Raw genomic sequence first — 23,740 nt, forward strand, 5'->3', positions numbered from 1 at the left:
GGACAGAAATAGATCTACTTCCAGGAACGATGGTCGACCAGACAGAAGCGACAGAGAGAGATCTACTCGCAATAGGAAGAGGGAGACACAACCAAGGAAGCAACCTTTTTTAGGAGAAAGGTCCTCCAAAATGGACCGTGTCTAACCAATTCAGCTATTAATACATCCCCATCTGTCCCAAACGATCCTGAGTCCAATTATCCTAACCAACCAGAATTCAACACATCCACAGATTGGGGTGCAATGAAAAGGAAAAAAAAGAAGAATCCCAAGAAATCAAGAGGCTGTAGAGGAGGGAAGAAGAAGAAAACTAGGAAGAAGATCATCACCAACACCAATCAGGAACTCTCCAAGACCAATCTGGTCTTCAATCTCAGCAAAAGGGAGTTAACCGAACAGGAAATGAGAATTCTGAATAAAGGACTTAAATATGCCCCTACGTCATATATGAATGACTTCGAAAAATTTATTGATATTCAAAAGTTTATTAGAAAAATTACTCTAAGGAAATTTTTCGCCCTAAAGGAATTGGACAAGAGAACTGAGATAGGAGGGCTAGAAGAAACACCAGATACCCCTGCAGTTCATGTAGAAGAAGACCACGGCAAAAGAAGGAAAAAGTCCAAATTTTATCCTGCCCACGTAAAAGGTAACTTCATTGAGACCTTCTCCAAACTGGTTTTGGACGAAGTAAAGAACCTCAAAAAACCAAAAATTAGATTTAATCTCAATAAACAGGAAAGGCGAATCATAGAGGAATTAAGTAAAGATGAAGAGATCATCTTTAAACCCTGCGACAAAGGCGGTGGTATCGCTATACTAAACCGTGAGGATTACATTAAAGAAGTAAACAGACAGCTGGCAGACATTGAGACATATACCAAGCTTAAAAGCGATCCATCCAATACGATTAGAGAAAAATTCCTCCAACTTTTGGACAAACACCAACAAAGTAAGGGAATATCCAAAACGGAGTATGATTTTGTGAACATAGAAGATCCAATTACTCCCACCATCTACATACTCCCAAAAGTCCATAAAAGTCTAGTAAATCCACCAGGGAGACCCATTATAGCTGGCACCGGGAGTTTAACATCCAATCTTTCCTCCCTGGTAGACTCCATTCTACAACCTCTCGTAACCTCTACCCCCTCCTATTTGAAGGACACAGGCGATATCATTACAAAACTCCAAAATATCAAGTGGGAAGAAGGCATGCATATGGCCTCGGCCGATGTGACATCCCTATACACCTGTATCAAGCACGAACAGGGATTAGAAGCCATCACCTGGTTCCTCGACAAGACGGACTTGACCGAGGAAAGAAAGGCTTTTACTTTGGAAGCCATTAATTTCATATTAAAGAACAACTTTTTCTTCTTCAATGGTGATTTTTTTCTTCAAAGGAACGGTACAGCTATGGGGACTAAATTCGCCCCAAGCTATGCCAATTTATTTATGAGCTTTTGGGAAAATAAAGCCATTTATGGCGGCATAGCTTGGGGAGGACCCCTTACACACTGGTTTCGCTATATAGACGATGTCCTCCTTTTCTGGAAGTCTCCCCTAAAAGACCTGCAAAAATTATTTGAATTCTTGAACACTAATGACGTAAATCTGAAATTTACCGTGGTCACCAGTAATGAACAAATCAATTTTTTGGATCTGACCATTTATCAGGAAAACAATATTTTGAATACTATGGTCTACCATAAACCGACAGATGTTAATACGTACATCCCGACAGACAGCCAACATCACTCTTTGTGGCTAAAAGGGGTGCCCAAAAGCCAATTTCTAAGAGTCTATAGAAATTGTAGCGACCGACAGGTTTGCAAACAGCAATCCTTACAGATGAAAGAAGATTTCCTCAAGAAAGGATACAAAGAAGAAACCCTCGACCAAGTTATCAGCAAAGTAGAAAAGATAGATCGTACATCCCTGCTTTCAAAGAAAACGGAAAAAAACGACAAAGAAAAGACGACGGACAGACTACAGTGGTCATTCATTTCCCAATATGATGGCCAACATAAACAAATAGAAAAAATTATCAACAAAAATTGGTATCTTTTAACGAAAGATCCCATTCTCACGGACATTATTCCAAAAAAAACCAATTTCATCTATAGAAAATCCAGAAATCTAAAGAATCAACTGGTAAAAAGCACGCTACCAATGCCAACCCGTAACCTAATCAGAACCAAAGGCTTTCATCGCTGCGGTTTATGTATTGGGTGTAAGAATATTAAGGACACCACTAACAAATATTGTGAAATATCGGTCAACAATGTCAAGTTCAAGATTAAAGACTTCATAACGTGTCACACCGCCAATGTTGTTTATTTAATTGAATGTTCTTGTGGACTTTGTTATATTGGACGAACCACCAGACCTTTGAAAATTAGAATAGGTGAACATCTGCGGAATGTTAAGAAAGGAATAGAGACCCATCACCTCTCCAATCACTTCAAAATTAAACACGGATGCTCTTCTCAACATATCAAAAGATTTATTGGAATTAAACATATCAAAGCCACATGGAAGGATAAAAACACAGAGAAAAATCTTGCGATATCAGAAATGAAAACCATCTTTCAACTAAATACCCTTACTCCAGGTGGGCTGAACCATGACTTCGAATTAAAATGGTTCCTTTAAGAGAACAGTCACGGCCACAGAGAAAAAGGACACCGATATGCACCATCTGAACTACTGACGGTTCCATCACTCTTAAGATCAGAGAACACGAACTCTCTTCTAATATAAGTTGACCCTTAAAAACTGCTTGTCGTTAATAACACAGCATGCTTCAATCCATTTCTTTGATACACTATATGTTTGATCATACACTGGTTTTAAAACTGCTTGTCATTAATAACACAGCATGCTTTAATCCATTTTTTTGAAACACTATATGTTTGATCATACACTGGTTTTTTAATGCATGTTACATATGGGTCACATCTGTACCTTAAACACCTATTAACCTAGTAGTGTTCTTTTTAATATATATTTAAATATATAATAATAATTATGTGCAACATTATTTCCTCCAAATCCACCAGTGAATATAAAAAAAAAACATTGATCACCATGTATATTGGGAGAAAAAAGGAAGGAAAAAGAAATAACTTTTTAATCCTGCTGGGATCATGCTATCAGCACGAAGAACTACAAGACCCAGCATCCTTGCGGCTTTTTTGCTTTTATTTTAGCTGCCATGGATATTTAAGAACTATAAACTACACTACCCAGAACCAGAGAGACACTTTCCCCGCGCGTCATTTCTGGGATCACGACATAAACAATACAGCAACAGTCAGCGCGGCTTCAGGCACAAAAAACTACACTACCCATGAGGCCGAGCGACTTCCGGTCGCGGACGATTTCTTCGTCAAGGAAGAACCTTTTTTTAATTTGTTTAAACATCTTATATGTTAATTCCAGAATATGATCATTCAAATAAGCCTGCTTTATGTTAATTTTAAATCTATCAGGCAGTTAACAGTGTGACTTCCTGTATAGATTCCGACTACATTTCCCAGCAAGCCTAACTACTTCCGGTCACGGAGGTTTGTTTACTATGGAAAAACTACATGTCCCATCAACCCATGTGAGAATTTCTGTTCCATAAGAATACCAATTTATGTCTATCATGTAGTATCTTATATGCAGATATGTATTTTAAATAGCAAGGAGAGATTTTATTTATTCTTATAATGTTTCCACACCCTGTTCCTGTCATGTGACAGGAAATGATGTAATCATGTTTTGCCTTAAATAGGGGAACCTGTTTGCTTGTACCCTCATGCCTTGAAAAATAGTCTCCTGACTCGAAACGCGTTGGCTCTGAGGGGGCTTCTCTGCGGCGGACTTGTCTCTTTTTTTGAACTCTGAAGGAAGGTAGGACCTTGTCTTAATTTTACAATTATTTTTTCTTTGGAACCCCAAAGTTGGCCCCTTATGGTTCCAAGACGGTTCTCACTTCCATCAGAGCCGGACACGTACGCCAGGTTTAGCCTGTTTTTTATGCTATTTTGTGTCTTATATACCTTGAATAAATTTTTACCTTTGATTACCTTTGGAGTGAGGTCCTTCAAAGATACCGTTATATGAGGATATCGACCGTTCTACATGTGAGTGTGAGGTACGCCTCTTTTACTGATTTTGACTGATAGAGAACCGCATATTTCATGAAAGATACCGTTATGGGCATACAGGCACTTGTCTCTATGTAAGTCAGGTGTGTTTACAAGAATTCCATGTTTGCATTACCAGCCTAGAAAGATACCTAGGTACGCCTATATATAGCATCTAGGATATCTTTTTCTTGAACCTACTACACATTATGTGTTTATGTTTTACATTCCATATATGATCGAGCATTCCATCATTGAACATCCAACTACCATGATAACCCCTGTGGAATGATGTCACAGAAAGAAACCTTGATATGAGGATATCTACTGTCCCTCACGTGAGTGTTAAGTACGCCCACCTAAACCATCTATTGATAAAGAGCACATCACATCTTTAAAAGATACCTTTATGGACCTGTTACCACCTGTCTTTGAGTAAGTCAGGTGTGTTCATATGAGGATACTGTCTTTGTATGTTGTTGTTTTTTTTAAAAACTATCCATCTTCCGAATATTCATATCACCTAGTTAAAACCCCCATTCTTTATTGACGAAATAATCACAGCTTAAACAGCTCTACATCTTTCCCATTTGAAGCGATTTCGCTACATATTGTTTTTTTATTTTTTCTCTAAATATGGCTGAGGTATCCATCAGAAACTGGACCTAGATTGTACCTGGTCTTTTATCTGGAGACAACCCAGCTAAGTATTTGTTCTAACACTCTCACATTCACCATCACTGCTTGAGCGATAGCGCCATCTAGTCCACACCACCACTATTCCAACTGAAGAATTTTCATTGTTGAAGTGATCGGAGTGTGATTGACAAGGAAGTGGGTGTTTCTTGGCGGAAACGGACCGTTTTCTAGGAGTGTGCGGAAAAACGCAGGCGTGCCAGGATAAAACGGGGGAGTGGCTGGCCGAACGCAGGGCTTGTTTGTGACGTCAAACCAGAAACTAAACAGGCTGAGCTGATCGCAGTGTAGGAGTAAGTCTCGAGCTACTCAGAAACTGCTAAGAATTATTTATTCGCAATTCTGCTACTCTTTAGTTCGCTATTCTGCTATGCTAAGATACACTCCCAGCGGGCGGCGACCTAGCGTGTGCAATGCTGCTAAAAGCAGCTAGCGAGCGAACAACTCGGAATGACCCCCTAATACTGTAATGCAGCAGGATATGTCACACCTCCTCCTGCATTGCTGATCCAACCTGCATCCTAGGATGCAGTGTTGGATCATCTGCAACAACATCGTCCAGCTGCGCGAGCCATGGGATCACGCAAGCTCGCCACTTCAGATCCAACAAATAGGCCAACAAATCTCCATCTTTGCAAGGAGAGCCTGGCCTCATCCCTCCCCCACAATGGCCATTGCTGCAACCTCCCCATCTCAAACGGTAGCAGACTATCAATCACTGACAGCCTGCTGCCGCCACAGACCAATAAAGTACATTGGTACTTTGTAGAATGCTCCGCACCTCCAATCACATCTGAATTAGGCCTAGTGTGATTTGGCCATTCCACAAGTGCCTCATTTGTAAGGGTACAGAATGGACAAATTTAAAAAGTGATCACATTCATTCTGATTGGCTGTCCATTATATCTGCATGTATAGGTTTGTCATTAGTTGACCAGTCAGTCCTGGCCTGTCATAACGTGACTCATTTGAACACAGCGTTAGATGCTCAGTGTTCATCTTGGGCTAAACTGGTCAACCAAAGTGGACAATAGATATCTTGGTGTGAGTGTGGTGGCAATTACTTTGCATATATTTATTTTGATGTCACAGAAGTGCCTTGCCACCACAGCCGCGCCCTAATCCCCAGAGGCCCTGACTCCGCAACACAGCACCTGGCCTGCCGGCCTTGAAGCCCTGAGATGGCTAATGTAACGGATAGAGTGGGTGATATCGCGGAGGGTAATGTCTGGACACTGAATCAATGTAAAAGGTGACAGTGCTGTGGAGTGCAGTGGGTGTGCATTGCCACTGACACTGCATAGCACTCTCACCTTTTACATTGATTCAGCCAGTCAGTCAGTCAGTTCTGCCAGCCAGTCACTATTGTTAGCGCCGGTGTCCCAATGCGCAGCATTACAGGGAAGTAGACGCACTAAATAAACTACACCTCACAGCAGCCCTTAACGCCAAAGCATTCCGGTGCTAAGACCTGCTGGGAGCTGTAGTTTATTGAGTGCACCTTCTTCCTTGTAATGTGGCGCGTTGGGACAGCGGCACTAACAATAGTGACTGACTGCTTGGCTGCTGTGCAAGTCTCCGGGAGAGCCGCTGCCAAAGGGAGGACAGCAGCTTAGCTGCTTCCATGAGGAGAAGCAGGAGAAGCATTACCCGGCCCTCCCCCACGCGCAGTACCTCCGGACCCCCACCCGCAGCACCCCCGCACCCAGCCCTCCCCCACCCGCCGCACCACCACACCCACCCCTACCCCACCGCGGTGGCTTCGGACCCCACCCGTGGCACCCACCCATCCCCCACCCACGGCACCACTGCACCAGCCCCTCCCCAATCCGCGGCACCCCTGCAACCACCCCACCCGCGGAACCCCCTGCTCCATCCGTGTCTCCCCCGCAACTCCCCCAACCACAGCACCTACTAGGTGATTCATCAGGCCCGGCGTACGCTGTTCTCGCCATTGCAAGGGGCTACGACCCCTTAACCATCGCAGGACCTTTGTCCGTGCAATATTTAACCACTCACATAATTATGATTGGAAATAATACTCCATATAATACAAATATTGCACGCCACAAGGGCGTGCAAGGGTTAAGGAGGCGTAGCCCCTTACGACGGTGTGAAGAGCGCCTGTAGGGCGCAATGAATCACCTAGTACTTTATATATTCTAACACAGATAGTGTAATGGACACATGCTGTAAAGAAAAATACACTGACCGATTTGGTTGTATTCTAAACATAAGTCGATGCTGTTTCTCTGGTCTTCATACTGTATTTACATTCCTGAAAATACAGTAACTTTACGAGATACTAAGTAGTTCATCAGGAATACAGAACAGAAACGGATTACTTACTCTCTGATGGATTCTCCTGATTAAGTCCTGTTGTGCATCATGCAGGGTCTTGTTGATTTCAGGTTTGAGAGGAAGGATATCAATATATTCAGAAGCGCGATTACTGGACAGGTTATATTTAATGTCACTGATGATTCTTTTAAAGCAATGAAAGTGATCTTCAGGTCTTCCAGCAGCTTCAAAAGCTTGGTCTATTTCTTGCTGAGTAACTTGAAATATTGGGGAAAAAATACATCCATGTAATGTTTTAAACACTGCTAGAACTGCCCTGTTCCTCTAGTTCAGGGGTGGGGAACCTGCGGTCCTCCAGCCGTTGTTGAACTACACATCCCAGCATGGCCAAATAGAAAAACTGTAGCAGGGCATGCTGGTATGTGTAGTTCAACAACAGCTGAAGGGCCAAAGGTTCCCCACCCCTGCTCTAGGTAAATATATGTGGCAACAGAGTTCTCTAACAATCTGCAGATGTTCAGAAATAAATGGAGAAAATAAACAGAAGTTCGGAGTTATATCTGTTTTAATATTGAGATTCTACTGCAGCAAAATCTCAATGTATTTTTAAAATTGTGCTTAGAACAGTATATAGGACCCTATTCAGAGATGAACGCAGATCTGGCTGCGTATGCAGATCTGGCTGCGTCCATCTCCTCACACGCTGGGGGTCGCCCAGCACAGGGCAAGGCCGCCCAGCATGGTTGGTTGACCCCTGGCAGCGCTGCCTGGCAGCGCTGCCTGGCTGCGCTGTCAGGTTGGACTGCCGCAATTTTTTTAATAGGAGCTGCTGAGTGTGACGTCACAAAAAGACACCCCAAAAATACTCCAGGCCCGCCCCCGTTTGGCCCTCCACAACTCCCCAATGCCACGTCCCCCCCCCCTCAAACACCCGTTACATCTTACGGAGAAGGGTGGTGCAAGATGGATGCGGCTGCTGTGTATGGATGCGCGGCTGCGTCTATCTCTGAATCAGCCCCATAGTTCTTTAGCACCTGTATGAGATCTGTGAACTAATCATTTGCAGATGGTGTTTAGCAATTTTGCTATTTTCCTTCTTTAAAATTTAACTGAAAGATAATAGGAAATTGGAGGGCATATCTGTGTGTGTGTGTGTGTGTGTGTGTGTGTGTGTGTGTGTGTGTGTGTGTATATATATATATATATATATATATATATATATATAAAGTCAAAGTATGTATGTACATTTGTATGTTTGCTCCTCATAGACTTCTACATGCCTTGATGGGTCTGGACCAAACTTGGTACACATACCCTTCCTTATCCAACTTAAAATACTGGCGTGGTTTCAAGTGAAACAAATCCACTCCTTGCGGGGCCAGGGCCCCAATAACAACAAAACAACAAAATACGTAGAGAAAATACATTGGTCTGTTTGTGTGTCTGTCCGGTCTGTCTGTGAGGTCATGCTGTGATGTCATAATGGTAACAACTGCCTATACCAGGACTTTGCTGTTGCTGCCCTGTCACATACTCCTCCAGCGTCCTGCCCACACACAGCTCACCAGTAGTAGGCGATATTACCGGAAAAGCTACTCATATAAGGTTAGTGACTGTAAAATGATAAAGGCAGCTTAGTGCAATGCGGCGGTGGCACACTTTGAGCGAGATTAATGAGAGTCAGAGGAAAATAGAAATTATTGACCATTACACATACCCTTCATTATCCATCTTAAAACACTGTCAGAATTTCAACTAAAAAATCCACCCCTTTTGGATCGATCTATCTATCTATCTATCTATCTATCTATCTATCTATCTATCTATCTATCTATCTATCTATCTATCTAAAAGTGAAAATATATATGTATTTGGCTCCTACATGGCTTAATGGATCTGGACCAAACTTTGTTTGTGTGTCCGGTTATGCATTCGGGGACACCCCTTGTACCGATAGGGATGAAACAAATGCGAGGTGGTTCAGTTGGATCCTGTCCAGGTTTTTTGGGAGAGTTAAGGTCCCAGTCAGACCTCACGGCGGAATGCGGTGGCCAAAATTTTGACCCAGGGAGCCTGTTCTGGGCCTCCTATTGGATGAATATGGCAGAAAACTTCACTAAGTGGTAACACTGGATCCCAGAAGACATACTAGGGGGTTGGGGTCCCAGTCTGACCTCCTGTTGGTGTTGCTGAACTTTGACACAGGGAGCCTGGGCCTTCCACTGGATAGATTTGGATGAAAACTTTAATGAACTGTAATAACTGACAGAAATAATCATAATTCAGTGAACTAAAATAACTGACAGAAATGGAGGTGGGGAGACAAAAAATGTTGTGTATCCAAAAGCCTTGGAATAGCAATAGAAGGAAAATTTTAAAGGAAAATCTTGTAATGTAAAAGTGATTATAAAACTGAACAGAAAGAAAAGCTGGGGATCAGGGCTACTGGCTACACACAAAAACCCACCTGGGTAGCCACTCCATGGGTGTGTTGGAAAAGCTACAAATTATTTTTAATATGTTGACAGGTACATCCAATTAATTGATAACTTCATAACTGGAAAAATTTAAACCCAGGCAACGCCAGGTACTGCAACTAGTATATATATATATATATATATATATATATATATATATATATTAGAGATGAGCGGGTTCGGTTCCTCGGAATCCGACCCCCCCCGAACTTCACCCATTTTACACGGGTCCGAGGCATACTCGGATTCTCCCGTATGGCTCGGTTGACCCGAGCGCGCCCGAACGTCATCATCCCGCTGTCGGATTCTCGCAAGATTCGGATTCTATATAAGGAGCCGCGCGTCGCCGCCATTTTTCACTCGTGCATTGGAAATGATAGTGAGAGGACGTGGCTGGCGTCCTCTCACTTTGTTTCAGGGGGCTGCATATCTTTATTCTGGGGACCAGCAGTATTATAGGAGGAGTACAGTGCAGAGTTTTGCTGACCAGTGACCACCAGTATTATACGTTGTCTGCCTGAAAAACGCTCCATATCTGTGCTCAGTGTGCTGCATATATCTGTGCTCACACTGCTTTATTGTGGGGACTGGGGACCAGCAGTATTATATAGGAGGAGTACAGTGCAGAGTTTTGCTGACCAGTGACCACCAGTATACGTTGTCTGCCTGAAAAACGCTCCATACCACTGCTCTACCTACCTCTGTGTCGTCAAGTATACTATCCATCCATACCTGTGGTGCATTTCAGTTTTGCACAGTTTGCTGACCACCAGTATATAATATATAGCAGTACGGTACAGTAGGCCACTGCTCTACCTACCTCTGTGTCGTCAAGTATACTATCCATCCATACCTGTGGTGCATTTAAGTTTTGCACAGTTTGCTGACCACCAGTATATAATATATAGCATTACGGTACAGTAGGCCACTGCTCTACCTACCTCTGTGTTGTCAAGTATACTATCCATCCATACCTGTGGTGCATTTTAGTTGTTCGCAGTATATATAGTAGTAGGCCATTGCTATTGATACTGGCATATAATTCCACACATTAAAAAATGGAGAACAAAAATGTGGAGGGTAAAATAGGGAAAGATCAAGATCCACTTCCACCTCGTGCTGAAGCTGCTGCCACTAGTCATGGCCGAGACGATGAAATGCCATCAACGTCGTCTGCCAAGGCCGATGCCCAATGTCATAGTAGAGAGCATGTAAAATCCAAACAACAAAAGTTCAGTAAAATGACCCAAAAATCAAAATTAAAAGCGTCTCAGGAGAAGCGTAAACTTGCCAATGTGCCATTTACGACACGGAGTGGCAAGGAACGACTGAGGCCCTGGCCTATGTTCATGGCTAGTGGTTCAGCTTCACATGAGGATGGAAGCACTCATCCTCTCGCTAGAAAACTGCAGTGCCACTCCTAGATGGGCCAGGTGTTTGTGTCGACCACTTGGGTCGCTTAGCTTAGTCACACAGCTACCTCATTGCGCCTCTTTTTTTCTTTGCTTCATGTGCTGTTTGGGGACTATTTTTTTGAAGTGCCATCCTGCCTGACACTGCAGTGCCACTCCTAGATGGGCCAGGTGTTTGTGTCGGCCACTTGTGTCGCTTAGCTTAGCCATCCAGCGACCTTGGTGCACCTCTTATTTTCTTTGCATCATGTGCTGTTTGGGGACTATTTTTTAAATCTGCCATCCTGTCTGATACTGCAGTGCCACTCCTAGATGGGCCAGGTGTTTGTGTCGGCCACTTGGGTCACTTAGCTTAGTCACACAGCTACCTCATTGCGCCTCTTTTTTTCTTTGCATCATGTGCTGTTTGGGGACTATTTTTTTTGAAGTGCCATCCTGCCTGACACTGCAGTGCCACTCCTAGATGGGCCAGGTGTTTGTGTCGGCCACTTGGGTCGCTTAGCTTAGTCATCCAGCGACCTCGGTGCAAATTTTACGACTAAAAATAATATTGTGAGGTGTGAGGTGTTCAGAATAGAAGGAAAATGAGTGGAAATTATGGTTATTGAGGTTAATAATACTATGGGATCAAAATGACCCCCAAATTCTATGATTTAAGCTGTTTTTGAGGGTTTTTTGTAAAAAAAAACACCCGAATCCAAAACACACCCGAATCCGACAAAAAATTTTCAGGGAGGTTTTGCCAAAACGCGTCCGAATCCAAAACACGGCCGCGGAACCGAATCCAAAACCCGAAAAATTTCCGGTGCACATCACTAATATATATATATATATATATATATATATATCTATCCTAAAATGTTGTTTACAAGTAAGCATTATCCTCAGGGCCGGCTCTACCATTTGGCAGCTTTAGGCGGCTGCCTAGGGGCGCTGGCCACTGGAGGGCACCACCGAATTCATCTAACAAAATGATGGATGTCCCTGGATGCAGATCAGTAATGAACTTTTAGATGAAGGCATGGAACACAATAAGGAGCATACAAATATTTGACGCCAGAATCCCGACAGCCAAGATCCTGAATGTTTGTATGCTAGGGAGGGTTAGGGTTAGGCTGCGGTGAGGGTTAGGATAAGGATAAAGGATAAGGTTAATTAATTTCATTCAGAATGTCGGTATTAGGGTGGTCGGGATGCTGCTGTCGATATTCTGACCAGCGGCATCCCATACCCAACCCCAATTAAATATCCCTACCAGACCCCATATACAGTATTATACAGTATATCATTAATAGGTGGCACTCAAGGGCTTTTACAGTGAAAGTACATTGTGAACAAAGTCACAAAATGTTGTGACTGTTTACAATATATTTATCTATTTAAAAGTCCTTGGGGGGTATTCTGTTGTTTGAAAAGTCAGTTGGGTGTCTGTTTTTTCCTATCTAATAGACAGGGAAAAAACAGACACCCAACCGACTTTATAAACAATTGAATCCTCCCTTGAGTGTTGTTTCTTTTCTCTGTATATGTATAATGATGCAATTCACCCCAGCCCACTTAGTGGCCTTCTGCATCTCTCCTCCGAGAGGTGGTGGTGGTGGTGGTGGTGGGGTTTACAGCTTAGGGGGTGCTAGGCTGAAGCTTTGCCTAGGGTGCAGGGAGACCTTTCACCGGCCCTGATTATCCTATAGGGAGATATTTCTGCAGTTAATCTGCATTTATGTACTTAGCCAAAAGTTGTGTCCTATTACAGACTATGGGCCAGATTCATAGTTGCATTTTTTGACTCAGAAGTTGTGCCAAATATGCTAACGTAACAGCCGCCTGGATTTGTATAGAGACACCCACAGGAGCCTTCGCAGCTGCCCGCAACTGCATATACATTTGCAGCAGCGGGAAACATTGAGCCTAATTCAGAGTTGATCGCAGCAGCAAAATTTGTTAGCAGTTGGGCAAAACCATGTGCACTGTAGGGGGGGGGGGCAGATGTAGCATGTGCAGAGAGAGTTAAGGTGAGTACACACTGGAAGATATATCTGCCGATCAACTGATCAGCAGATATATCTATGGATGGATCGGGGCAGTGTGCAGTGTGTTGAGCACACACTGCCCGATCCGTCGGGGACTGACGTCATGAACTGGGCGGGCATGTACACACGCCCGCCTAGTTCAGTTGACAATCACTGCCGGCCGCCGCAGCATATGTACGGGCGGTTGGCCGACCGTCCCGTACACACACAGCGACGCACCAATATATCGGTATATTGGCCGTCGACTGTGCTGCGGGGCCGACGCGATACGTCTGTGAACGACGGAGTTCACAGACGTATCGGCCGTACACACTGGCCGACGGACCCACGATATATCGGCCATTCAAAAGAACGCCCGATATATCGGCCAGTGTGTACGGGCCTGTAGATTTGGGTGTGGTGTGTGCAAACTGAAATCTAAATAGCAGTGTAAAAATAAAGCAGCCAGTATTTACCCTGCACAAAAACAATATATCCCACCCAAATCTAACTCTCTCTGCAAACGTTATATTTGCCACACCTGCAGTGCACATGGGGGGTAATTCCAATTTGATCGCAACAGGAATTTTGTTAGCAGTTGGGCAAAACCATGTGCACTGCAGGGGAGGCAGATATAACATGTGTGGAAAGAGTTAGATTTGGGTGGGTTATTTTGTTTCTGTGCAGGGTAAATACTGGCTGCTTTATTTTTACACTGCAAATTAGATTGCAGATTGAACACACCACACCCAAATCTAACTCTCTCTGCACATGTTAAATCTGCCTCCCCTGCAGTGCACATGGTTTTGCCCAACTGCTAACAAAATTCCTGCTGCGATCAACTTGGAATTACCCCCATGGGCCCTCATTCCGAGTTGTTCACTCTCTAGCTGCTTTTAGCAGCATTACACACTCTAGGCCGCCGCCCTCTGGGAGTGTATCTTAGCATAGCAGAATAGCGAACGAAAGATTAGCAGAATTGCAAATAAATAATTCTCAGCAGTTTCTGAGTAGCTCGAGACTTACTCCTACATTGCGATCAGCTCAGCCCGTTTCGTTCCTGGTTTGACGTCACAAACACGCCCTGCGTTCGGCCAGCCACTCCCACCGTTTCCCCAGCCACTCCTGCGTTTTATGCTGGCACGCCTGCGTTTTTCCGCACACTCCTAGAAAACGGTCAGTTTCCGCCCAGAAACACCCACTTCAATCACACTACGATCACTTCAACTATGAAAAATCTTCGTTCGGTCGTGAGCAAATCTACTAAGTTTTGTGCTAAAATACTTAGCGCATGCGCGCTGCGTACCATGCGCATGCACATTTTTTCCTTAATCGCTCCGTTGCGAAAATCGGCAAAGAGCGAACAACTCGGAATGACCTCCATGGTTTTGCCCAACTGCTAACAAATTTGCTGCTGCGATCAACTCTAAATTACCCCCATTGACTCTCTGAGTGAGTCTATATACACTCAGAATGGGAGCCACAACTGAGACGCAGGAGACGTGTTTCCTGTGTAAAACATCGCAGCCGGCAGCTGATACATGCCCCAGAAACAGTCCCAACATGCCCACATTTTTGCTACCTTTCCCAGTTACCTCCCACAAAATGGCCGCTCCAAGTCAATCACTTGCAATTGAATCCTCACTACGACCATAAATGCAATTCAATTGCCCACACCACCGATAATCGATCAATTGTGAAAACATTGTCATAGCGTACAACTGTGATTTAGGCCCTACATTTTGAGGTTAAAGTTATACTAAACTCCTGTGTTGCCAATGAGATCAGCTACATACTGGCACTTCCACATCATAAGTGATATACACAGTCAGATCAGCTAAGAGATTGTACAACAATATACTGTAGTTGTTATAATCACTGATATCGATTGTGTTGTACAACCCCACGGATGCTACAACGAGAGTCAGAGAAAAATAGAAATTATTGACAGTTACACATTCCCTTCATTATCCAACTTACAATACTGGCAGGGTTTAAACTAAAATAACATGCAAAAGCTTTCCCAATTGACAAGATTAGCGAAGATAAGGAATGCTTGTTTTATGATAAATAGGCCTCACTGTGAGACTGACAAAGTGATTGTACAACCACATCCTGTAGGTGCTATACACCGTGGCTTATGCAGTGCTTTAGTGTACTATATGAAGCACCACAGGGAATGCTACATTCAATGCCAGCTGAGACTGAGAGTAGTCCACAATCCTAGGCAAGCCAGGACTCCCTTAGTATAAATCTAGAATTTATTATATCTCCCGCCACCTAGTTTATAGGTAGGATGCATGAAGGGGTATGGGTCATTAGGTCGACAAGACTTTGGTCGACAGTCATTAGGTCGACCACTATTGGTCGACATGCACTAGGTCAACGTGGTCATTAGGTCGACATGAACAAGGTCTACATGGGAAAAGGTCAACATCAGTTGTTTTACCTTTTTTTGGTGTCGTTCACTTCATAAAGTAACGGGGAACCCCAATTAGTGCACCGTGTCCCCTCGCATTCGGGCAAGGTGCCTCGCTGCGCTTGGCACAGGTTACCGTTCCCTACTGTAGTCCACGTGGATCGTAAAGTATGAAAAAGTTCAAAAAAATACAAAAATTTTGTAAAAAACTCATGTCAACCTTTTTCCATGTCGTCCTTGTTCATGTCAACTTAAAGGCAGTGTCGACCTAATGACCATGTCGACCTAGTGCATGTCGACCAATAGTGGTTGACCTAATGACTGTCGACCTAAGTCTTGTCGACCTAATTACCCTAAGCTGCATGAAGTATTCATGATTTTCATTACAACAAATCTTTGTTCCTATTTGATTTTAAGTACATTTGAATTTATATAAAGATCTACGTTAATTCTGCTATAAATCATATTTATAGCCTAGAAACAATCAAAAAATGAGTAACAGCTATTTTCCATGTACCTGATTTCAGGAGGTTCCCTGCTGCCTCATACCCCAGCACCAATGGGCCGTATTCCTGCAGAATATCATATAGCTTTTGCATCGTAACTAGCCATTTACTTTTAGCTTGCTGACGGCGTCCCGGGTCCCTGCTGAATACATCTCCATGATATGTGCTGCAAGTTGAAGAAAGAGACTAAGAACATTTGCTGAAACATTTAACCTAATGTCATACTGCAACTGTATTTGGTGTAGATATAAGCTATAGTTTAATTTAATAGCGTATAACCATATTTGCTTTAATGCTACAGATAGTAGCTGCAAATACATATCTTGGCATTCTTCCCACTAAGACATAGCCCTATAAGTAAAGTGTTGAAAACAAATCACATGTGCCCTATATGTATTACGGTATATGATTGGGAGCCAAGAAGCAATGATTTTTCCAGTCTGTGCAGTCTATGCATAGCCCAGGACTTACTTCTACAATGCGATAGAATCAGGCTGATTGGAGCCTGAGCTGACGTCACACACCCTCCCTGTAAACGCTTGGGAACGCCTGCGTTTTTCCTGACACTCCCAGAAAACGGCCAGTTACCACCCCCCCACCTCCAAACGTCGGCTTCCTATCAATCAACTTGCGTACATCTAGCGATCAAAAAAGTCACTGGATTTTTTCGCAGTTTGGCCTCGCGCATGTGTACTATGATCTGTGTGCATGCACAGTCGATTGATAATCATCCGCCTTGCGAATTCGCACAGCAGCGATCAGGTCTAATGGGTCTATTCATGAAGCAGTGGAAAGTGTGGAGAGCTGCTCTGTATTATTTTATAGTATGCAAATTATACATGTTACTTCAATGCTGATAGGTTGCCATGGGCAACTTCTCCACTAGCTCACTTCTCCACTGCTTCATGAATAGACCTATAAATCAGGCCCTAATTATGCAAAGAGCAAAGTTACAGTCAGCAGAGGCCCTGATAGAAGTGTGGCCCAGGTCATTCTCAATGTCTCATAAAATAAATCCCCCTTACAAGGCTTAGTTAATCCAGCAGGAGACAAAAACAGATTTATGAAATATATGTATTATTAGGGATTATTAGGGAGAACATTTTCATATTGGGATAAATGAGATGAGTGTAATTGTTGGATTAATGTACTAATTAATTGACAGCATCAGGAGTAAGTAGTGTTTTTTATGGTTATATTAGTCAGATACTGTATGTCTAAAGGTCAAAATAGGCTCAACAACATTAATACTAAGGGACCTATTTATCACCATCCGCATCTTAGATGCGGATGTCATGTGATAAAATCACCCAAACTCGCCCTGCGATAACGGATTACATCGCAGGGATGTATCAATTATCGCATGCATGGACAGAGCTTGCGGTCATGTTCTGTCCCTGCAATGCCTCTTCGCAGCATCATCGGGTTATTAACGCCCGGTCGACCCCCCCCCCCCCCACCCATCGCGACTACCCCACGCCCCGCGGGCCCCCCGTCCCACCAGGATAATATACTCACCTGTCCTGGCAGCCCATCCACGCTGCTTCTGCTGGGCTGCGGGGCGCCGGATCCTGTGTGCTGCAGTCACCCCTGGTGCTGTAAAGTGCGCTGCCACTTTGCAGCACCACTTTACTGCACCGGGGTCACTTTGCAGAATATGGGGGACCCGGCGCCCGGCAGCGTTCACCGAGCAGCGGATACCGGCTCCCTGGACAGGTGAGTATGTTTTCTTTTGTTTTTTAACTTCTTTTGTTTTTACTTCTTACACAGAGCTGATCACTGGAGCAGGGTCCCGCTCAGCTATCTCTGCCAGGGGCAGAGAAAGCTGGGCAAATTGCTCCCTATCGCAGTGCTGCTTTGTGATCATCACAGGGCACACTGCGGTATTTTTTCAATTTTTTTTTAGTAAATGTGGCCAGATCGCATTTCCTATTATAAGTATGGGCCTAATTCTGAGTTAATCGCAGCAGCAAGTTTGTTAGCAGTTGGGCAAAACCATGTGCCCTGCAGGGGGGGGGGGGGGATATAACATGTGCAGAGAGAGTTATATTTGGGCGGGTTGTGTTCAAACTGAAATCTAAATCGCAGTGTAAAAATAAAGCAGCCAGTATTTACTCTGCACAGAAACAAAATAACCCACCCAAATCTAACTCTCTCTGCAAATGTTATATCTGCCCCCCCTGCAGTGCACATGGTTTTGCCCAATTGCTAACAAACTTGCTGCTGCGATCAACTCAGAATTACCCCCAATGGGGAATGTGATGTGGGTTACTAAAAAAAAAGTGAATTAAAGGGTTTGGAGCAGTTTTTCATGACTGCTCCAAATTCCCTTTAATACATCCAGGTGATTTTAAAATAATGTGAAAAGGGTGTGAAAACATCCTTTATAACATTATTTTAGTAAAAATTATGTTAATAAATAGACCTCTAAAAGAGCTGCTACTTTATTGAGTTTGTTAAACGAACACAAATTATGCAAAAGTCTTTTTGGATATGTGAAGCTAGTGAGTATTCACTTTAATTAGAGACCATCTCATAATTAATAAGTATTTCAGTTGAATATTTTTACCGTAATATTGAGGTTGTTTTTGTTTACTTTTATGTCTTACATTTCTGTATTATTCCATTTTGGGAAGCATGTTTTGGACAATGTTTAGCACTGCCTCAGAGCACTGAGGTATTGAGTTTGATTTCCACCATGTCCATAACTGTGTGGTGTTTGTATACTCTCCTCATGCTTGTGTCGGTTTCCTCCGGTCAGGCCCAGATTTCCCACAGAGCAACCTAGGTGCCTGCCTCGGGCCCAATGGGTCCCAAGGGGCCCTTGGGTGGGCCCCACAAAGAAATCTGGACTGTCCAAATGTAGCACTGCGCAACTACCTTTATGACATCAAGCAGACTCGCCCGTAACCTCAAAGTCCCGTTGTCTGCACTGTGCATGTTAGACACTTGTAATACAAGGCAGTTCTGTCCACTACCGACCTACTATTACAAATAAATCTTATAGTGTAAAAAGGTGTGTGTGTGTGTGTGTGTGTGTGTGTGTGTGTGTGTGTGTGTGTGTTCACAGTCACACATAGTGTTCTTTCTAGGCTGTTTTAGCAGGGCGCCGCGCCCTGCCCGTTTTTTAGCAGGAAAAACCCGCCTTGCCCCTTTTGCGGCGCCCTGCTAGAACAGCCGCCCGCTTCCTGCCCTCCCGGCGTGTATAGATGCCGTGCGCATGCGCGTGGCATCCATTCACGCATAGGGAGAGGGCTGGGGGAAGCCCAGACCCGACGGAGGTGCTGGGCACGCCCCCAACAGTGACGTCACCGGCCACAGACGCTCTCTATAGTAGCGTCTGTGGGCCGCACCGCCCCCTAAAATGATGTAGCGTGGCCACGCCCCCTAATTTGCGTGGCCGCGCGCGCACATGTGCCCCCGGAGTCCGGCGCCCTGCCCCTTTTCACTCCTAGAGTGAACACTACACACATATTACTGTGCATGTACCCTAACCCATCACACCACCAGTATTTTGTGCCCACACCACAGCCCCCACTGCAGATGCCACCTCACAGCAACCTTCTAATCCCTAGCACTCTTTAAATTCAGGATTGTGTGTCATATGCAAAGAGTAACGAGGAAAGGGCCATCCACCTTTATTGTACTAAGTGTGAAAAATTTAGGGTTAGGGTGTTAGGGTTAATTTATGGGGTTTGGGTTAGGGGATTATGGATAGGGTATCAGTGGTGGTGTAGTGGTTTGAGTTAGGGTATTAGGGTTGTGTAGGATTTAGCAGATTGGGTTGAGGGTTAGGGTATGAGGATTAGGGGTTATGGTTAGGATGAGGTTTGGGGTTAGTTATGAGTTAGAATCAGGATTAGGGTAGGCATGCTATGCGTCCTGGATTTACAGAAATGAATATCTTTGTGTAAATTCAGACCAGGGTCCAGAGTATACAGTGTTCAACTGTTGTGTAAGGTGGAATTGCAGTCTCCTTTACACACTCATCTATACACCTACTGTAGATACTGTACAGCCCAAAAAAAATACAAGGTCCTGAAACAATAATCCTGAGAATGCAGCCTATCGATTTACAAGGACTAGTGACAATTTTGTAAAGTGATGTTCTTTGATAGGATGAGAAACATTTGGAGACTCAAAAAGGTTTAATCCACTGTATGTGGGCAGTTGGTTTACTTTAAATGTGACACAGGTTTCAAGTCTGCTTCCAAATGACCTAGGGCCTGTTTCAGATTTGTACACAATGCCGATGTTCACGCAACTGAGAGATTATTCGTAGACTGCACACAAACTGCAATCGCACTACACATGCACCACGGTACTTTTGTCATCCCACAATCCAAAAACATAGAGATAGGTTAATTGGTTCCCAACAAAAATGAACCTTAGTGTTTCTGTGTGTACATTTGGTAGGGATTATAGATTGTAAGATCCACTGGGGCAGGGACTGATGTGAATCGTTAAATATCTCTGAAAAGCGTTGCAGAATATGCATTTGTTACATAAATGTTACTAAATAAGTAAATCATAATTTTATGCTAGATTGAATATTACGACATGAGGCTTAACATGCTGTTTTTTAAGGTTATGCTGGTGTCTTCCCATTCATCACAACTAAGTCAATAGTACAATGGACCTTGGGGGTCATTCCGACCCGTTCGCACGCAGCGGTTTTTCGCTACGGCGGGCGCTGTGCGCGTGTGAGACATTGCCCAGCGACCCGGGTTACGTCGCGGCTACCGACGGAAGTGGTCGCAGCGGTGACCGCTGAGAAGATTGACAGGAAAGAGGCGTGGATGGGCGGATCCGGACCGTTGGAGAGCGTTTTCGGGGAGTGGTGAGTAAAATGCAGGCGTGTCCAGGACATCAGCGGACGGAGGAGTGACGTCAACGCCGGGCCCATCATCGCTGGAACCATCGCACAGGGTAAGTATGTTCAGCCCCAGTCTACTTCTGCTTGGAATTTTTTTAGCTTAGCAGGGATGCACAAGCGATCGCAGCCCTGCTAAGCTAAAATACACTCCCCCATAGGCGTGGACTATTGATCGCAGCAGCAGCTAAAAGTTGCTGGCTGCGATCAACTCAGAATGACCACCCTTATTCAGTAAGGATTGCCATTTCTGCTAAAAAGCAGTTACTGCGATCAAACAGTTGCCACCCAGAAATAGAGAAAAAACGCCCATTGCAGAAATTGCAAATCCATCGCACATTTACCGGAACATTGAAGTTTTTTCCCATCTGCACCAGGCAAACTCGTCCACAATTCTTGCGATGCAAGTGGTCATCACTGAGGTCAGAGGCCCTCCTTAAAAACACCTCGGCATGCCTCCGTTTTTTCAGACACACACAGAAAACGGCAGGTTTCTACCCAGAAACGCCAGCATCCTGTCAAACAGCGGCTGCATTGCGATCACGATCTGTACGCAATGTTTGACGCTATTTTTGCTCATGCGTGCGCAATGCGAACGCTGTGCATGCGCAGTCATTCGATAATCGGCCGGATTGCAAATCTCAAATTTTACAATCCTTACTGAATAAGGTCCAACAAACACACATATTTTCCCTGCACTTTTCAAAACCTCACCATACATTGACAGGTATATTTACCTAATGGTTTGAAGTCTATACACGCTAGGTACACAGTTTTCATCTAGTTTAAACCACTGAGTTAGGTGGGCGAGAGCCCTATCATATTTAAGTGATATTTCATTCTGAGCAGAAGCAAACATGTCTTTTTCATCCGGCTCTACAAGTGTCTCATCTGATTCGGTAAAACCTGGCGTTGTCTTCTCTCCTGTAGCAATTTGATGATTGTCTGACTCAAAGGAGGTCCCACCATCTTTCACAGTGGAGATTGTTTCATCAACTCCATTTGGATTTATTGTACCAGTACTGTTAATCCATTGCTTTGCCGCTTTCATGGTTTGTAAAATGGTTTTAATTCCTTCAAACGTTTCTTTAGCTAATGTAGCCGGAACAGTCACTTTGTCATATTTCTGGCCTAAAAAACACTATAGGTAGACAACCAATTAGTGAGAAGCCACAGTAACCATTAAACACAGAGTATGACTGTCAATAGGAGGTACCCTGGTATGTACTGGCGGGTGCCAAAAACATGCGGCTGCATATAACATTTATTTTAACCACTATATCTTGATTTCCTAGAGGCGTAAAAAATGACACCGTAAATTTCAAAAACCTACATTGTCCGTAAAGCATTTCACTGGTTGTGGGAAAACATCACACGGGAAGCTCTCATAATCTCCTTGTATAGCAATAACATTCATAGATTTTATATTGGACTCAGTATGATTTACCGGCGGCCAAGATGCCGGCTGTCAATATACTGAGCAGCGGCATCCCGGCTGCCAGTATGCCGGCAGTGGGGTGAGTGCAAAGAGTCCCCTTGCGGGCTCAGAGACTTTATGCGCTCACCATAGTATATACTGTATTCCAACTCTATGGGTGACGTGGACACCAACAAGTGGGAATAGTCTTGTAGTGCCAATATTCCGGCTGGCGACATTGTCGGCTGTCAAGATTCCGGCGTCGGCATCCTGACAGCCAGCAAATTAAACGTATCCCTTAATATTAATAGAGGTAATAAAAAAAAACCTGAAGTTATAGCAACATCTCAAAACTAAGTAAAACCTAAAGAACAATTGAAGAGGTGAGTAAATGACGGTGTTATGTTACATTTAGAAGAAACTGAGATATTTAGGAGGAAATGCAATTAGCTGCTGTAATTTATTGCGGGCTAACTGATCCCCCGGGGCTAGTCAATTAGTCCATGAAGGCAGCCTGCAGGCTGCATTTAACAGGGATTTCTCTATCGTCCTAGTGGATGCTGGGGTTCCTGAAAGGACCATGGGGAATAGCGGCTCCGCAGGAGACAGGGCACAAAAAGTAAAGCTTTAGGATCAGGTGGTGTGCACTGGCTCCTCCCCCTATGACCCTCCTCCAAGCCTCAGTTAGATTTTTGTGCCCGGCCGAGAAGGGTGCAATCTAGGTGGCTCTCCTAAAGAGCTGCTTAGAAAAGTTTAGCTTAGGTTTTTTATTTTACAGTGAGTCCTGCTGGCAACAGGATCACTGCAACGAGGGACTTAGGGGAGAAGAAGTGAACTCACCTGCGTGCAGGATGGATTGGCTTCTTTGGCTACTGGACATTAGCTCCAGAGGGACGATCACAGGTACAGCCTGGATGGTCACCGGAGCCTCGCCGCCGGCCCCCTTGCAGATGCTGAAACAAGAAGAAGGTCCAGAATCGGCGGCATGAAGACTCCTCAGTCTTCTTAAGGTAGCGCACAGCACTGCAGCTGTGCGCCATTTCCTCTCAGCACACTTCACACGGCAGTCACTGAGGGTGCAGGGCGCTGGAAGGGGGGCGCCCTGGGAGGCAATGAAAACCTATTTTTGGCTAAAAATACCTCACATATAGCCTCCGGGGGCTATATGGAGATATTTAACCCCTGCCAGAATCCGTTAAGAGCGGGAGACGAGGCCGCCGAAAAAGGGGCGGGGCCTATCTCCTCAGCACACAGCGCCATTTTCCCTCACAGAAAGGCTGGAGGGAAGGCTCCCAGGCTCTCCCCTGCACTGCACTACAGAAACAGGGTTAAAACAGAGAGGGGGGGCACTAATTTGGCGTTAGAAATATATAAAAAAGATGCTATAAGGGAAAACACTTATATAAGGTTGTCCCTATATAATTATAGCGTTTTTGGTGTGTGCTGGCAAACTCTCCCTCTGTCTCTCCAAAGGGCTAGTAGGTCCTGTCC

The 23,740-nt window shown here is 44.3% G+C and overlaps 1 protein-coding gene across 4 annotated transcripts in view; it reads right to left on the bottom strand.

The window, feature by feature from the left end:
* The window catches only part of LOC134922808 (uncharacterized), a 338,146-nt gene that overhangs the window by 119,643 nt on the left and 194,763 nt on the right, over positions 1-23,740 (bottom strand). For all 4 annotated transcript variants that reach the window (XM_063920697.1, XM_063920699.1, XM_063920696.1 and 1 more), the window contains 3 exons: positions 21,570-21,973; positions 15,971-16,125; positions 7,185-7,393 (listed from right to left, as the gene is read on the bottom strand). In XM_063920697.1, the coding sequence (XP_063776767.1) occupies positions 7,185-7,393; positions 15,971-16,125; positions 21,570-21,973 (768 nt within the window). The remainder of the gene's footprint in view (positions 1-7,184; positions 7,394-15,970; positions 16,126-21,569; positions 21,974-23,740) is intronic.

The sequence above is a fragment of the Pseudophryne corroboree genome, chromosome 1 (assembly GCF_028390025.1).
Source record: "Pseudophryne corroboree isolate aPseCor3 chromosome 1, aPseCor3.hap2, whole genome shotgun sequence".
NCBI lineage: Eukaryota > Metazoa > Chordata > Amphibia > Anura > Myobatrachidae > Pseudophryne > Pseudophryne corroboree.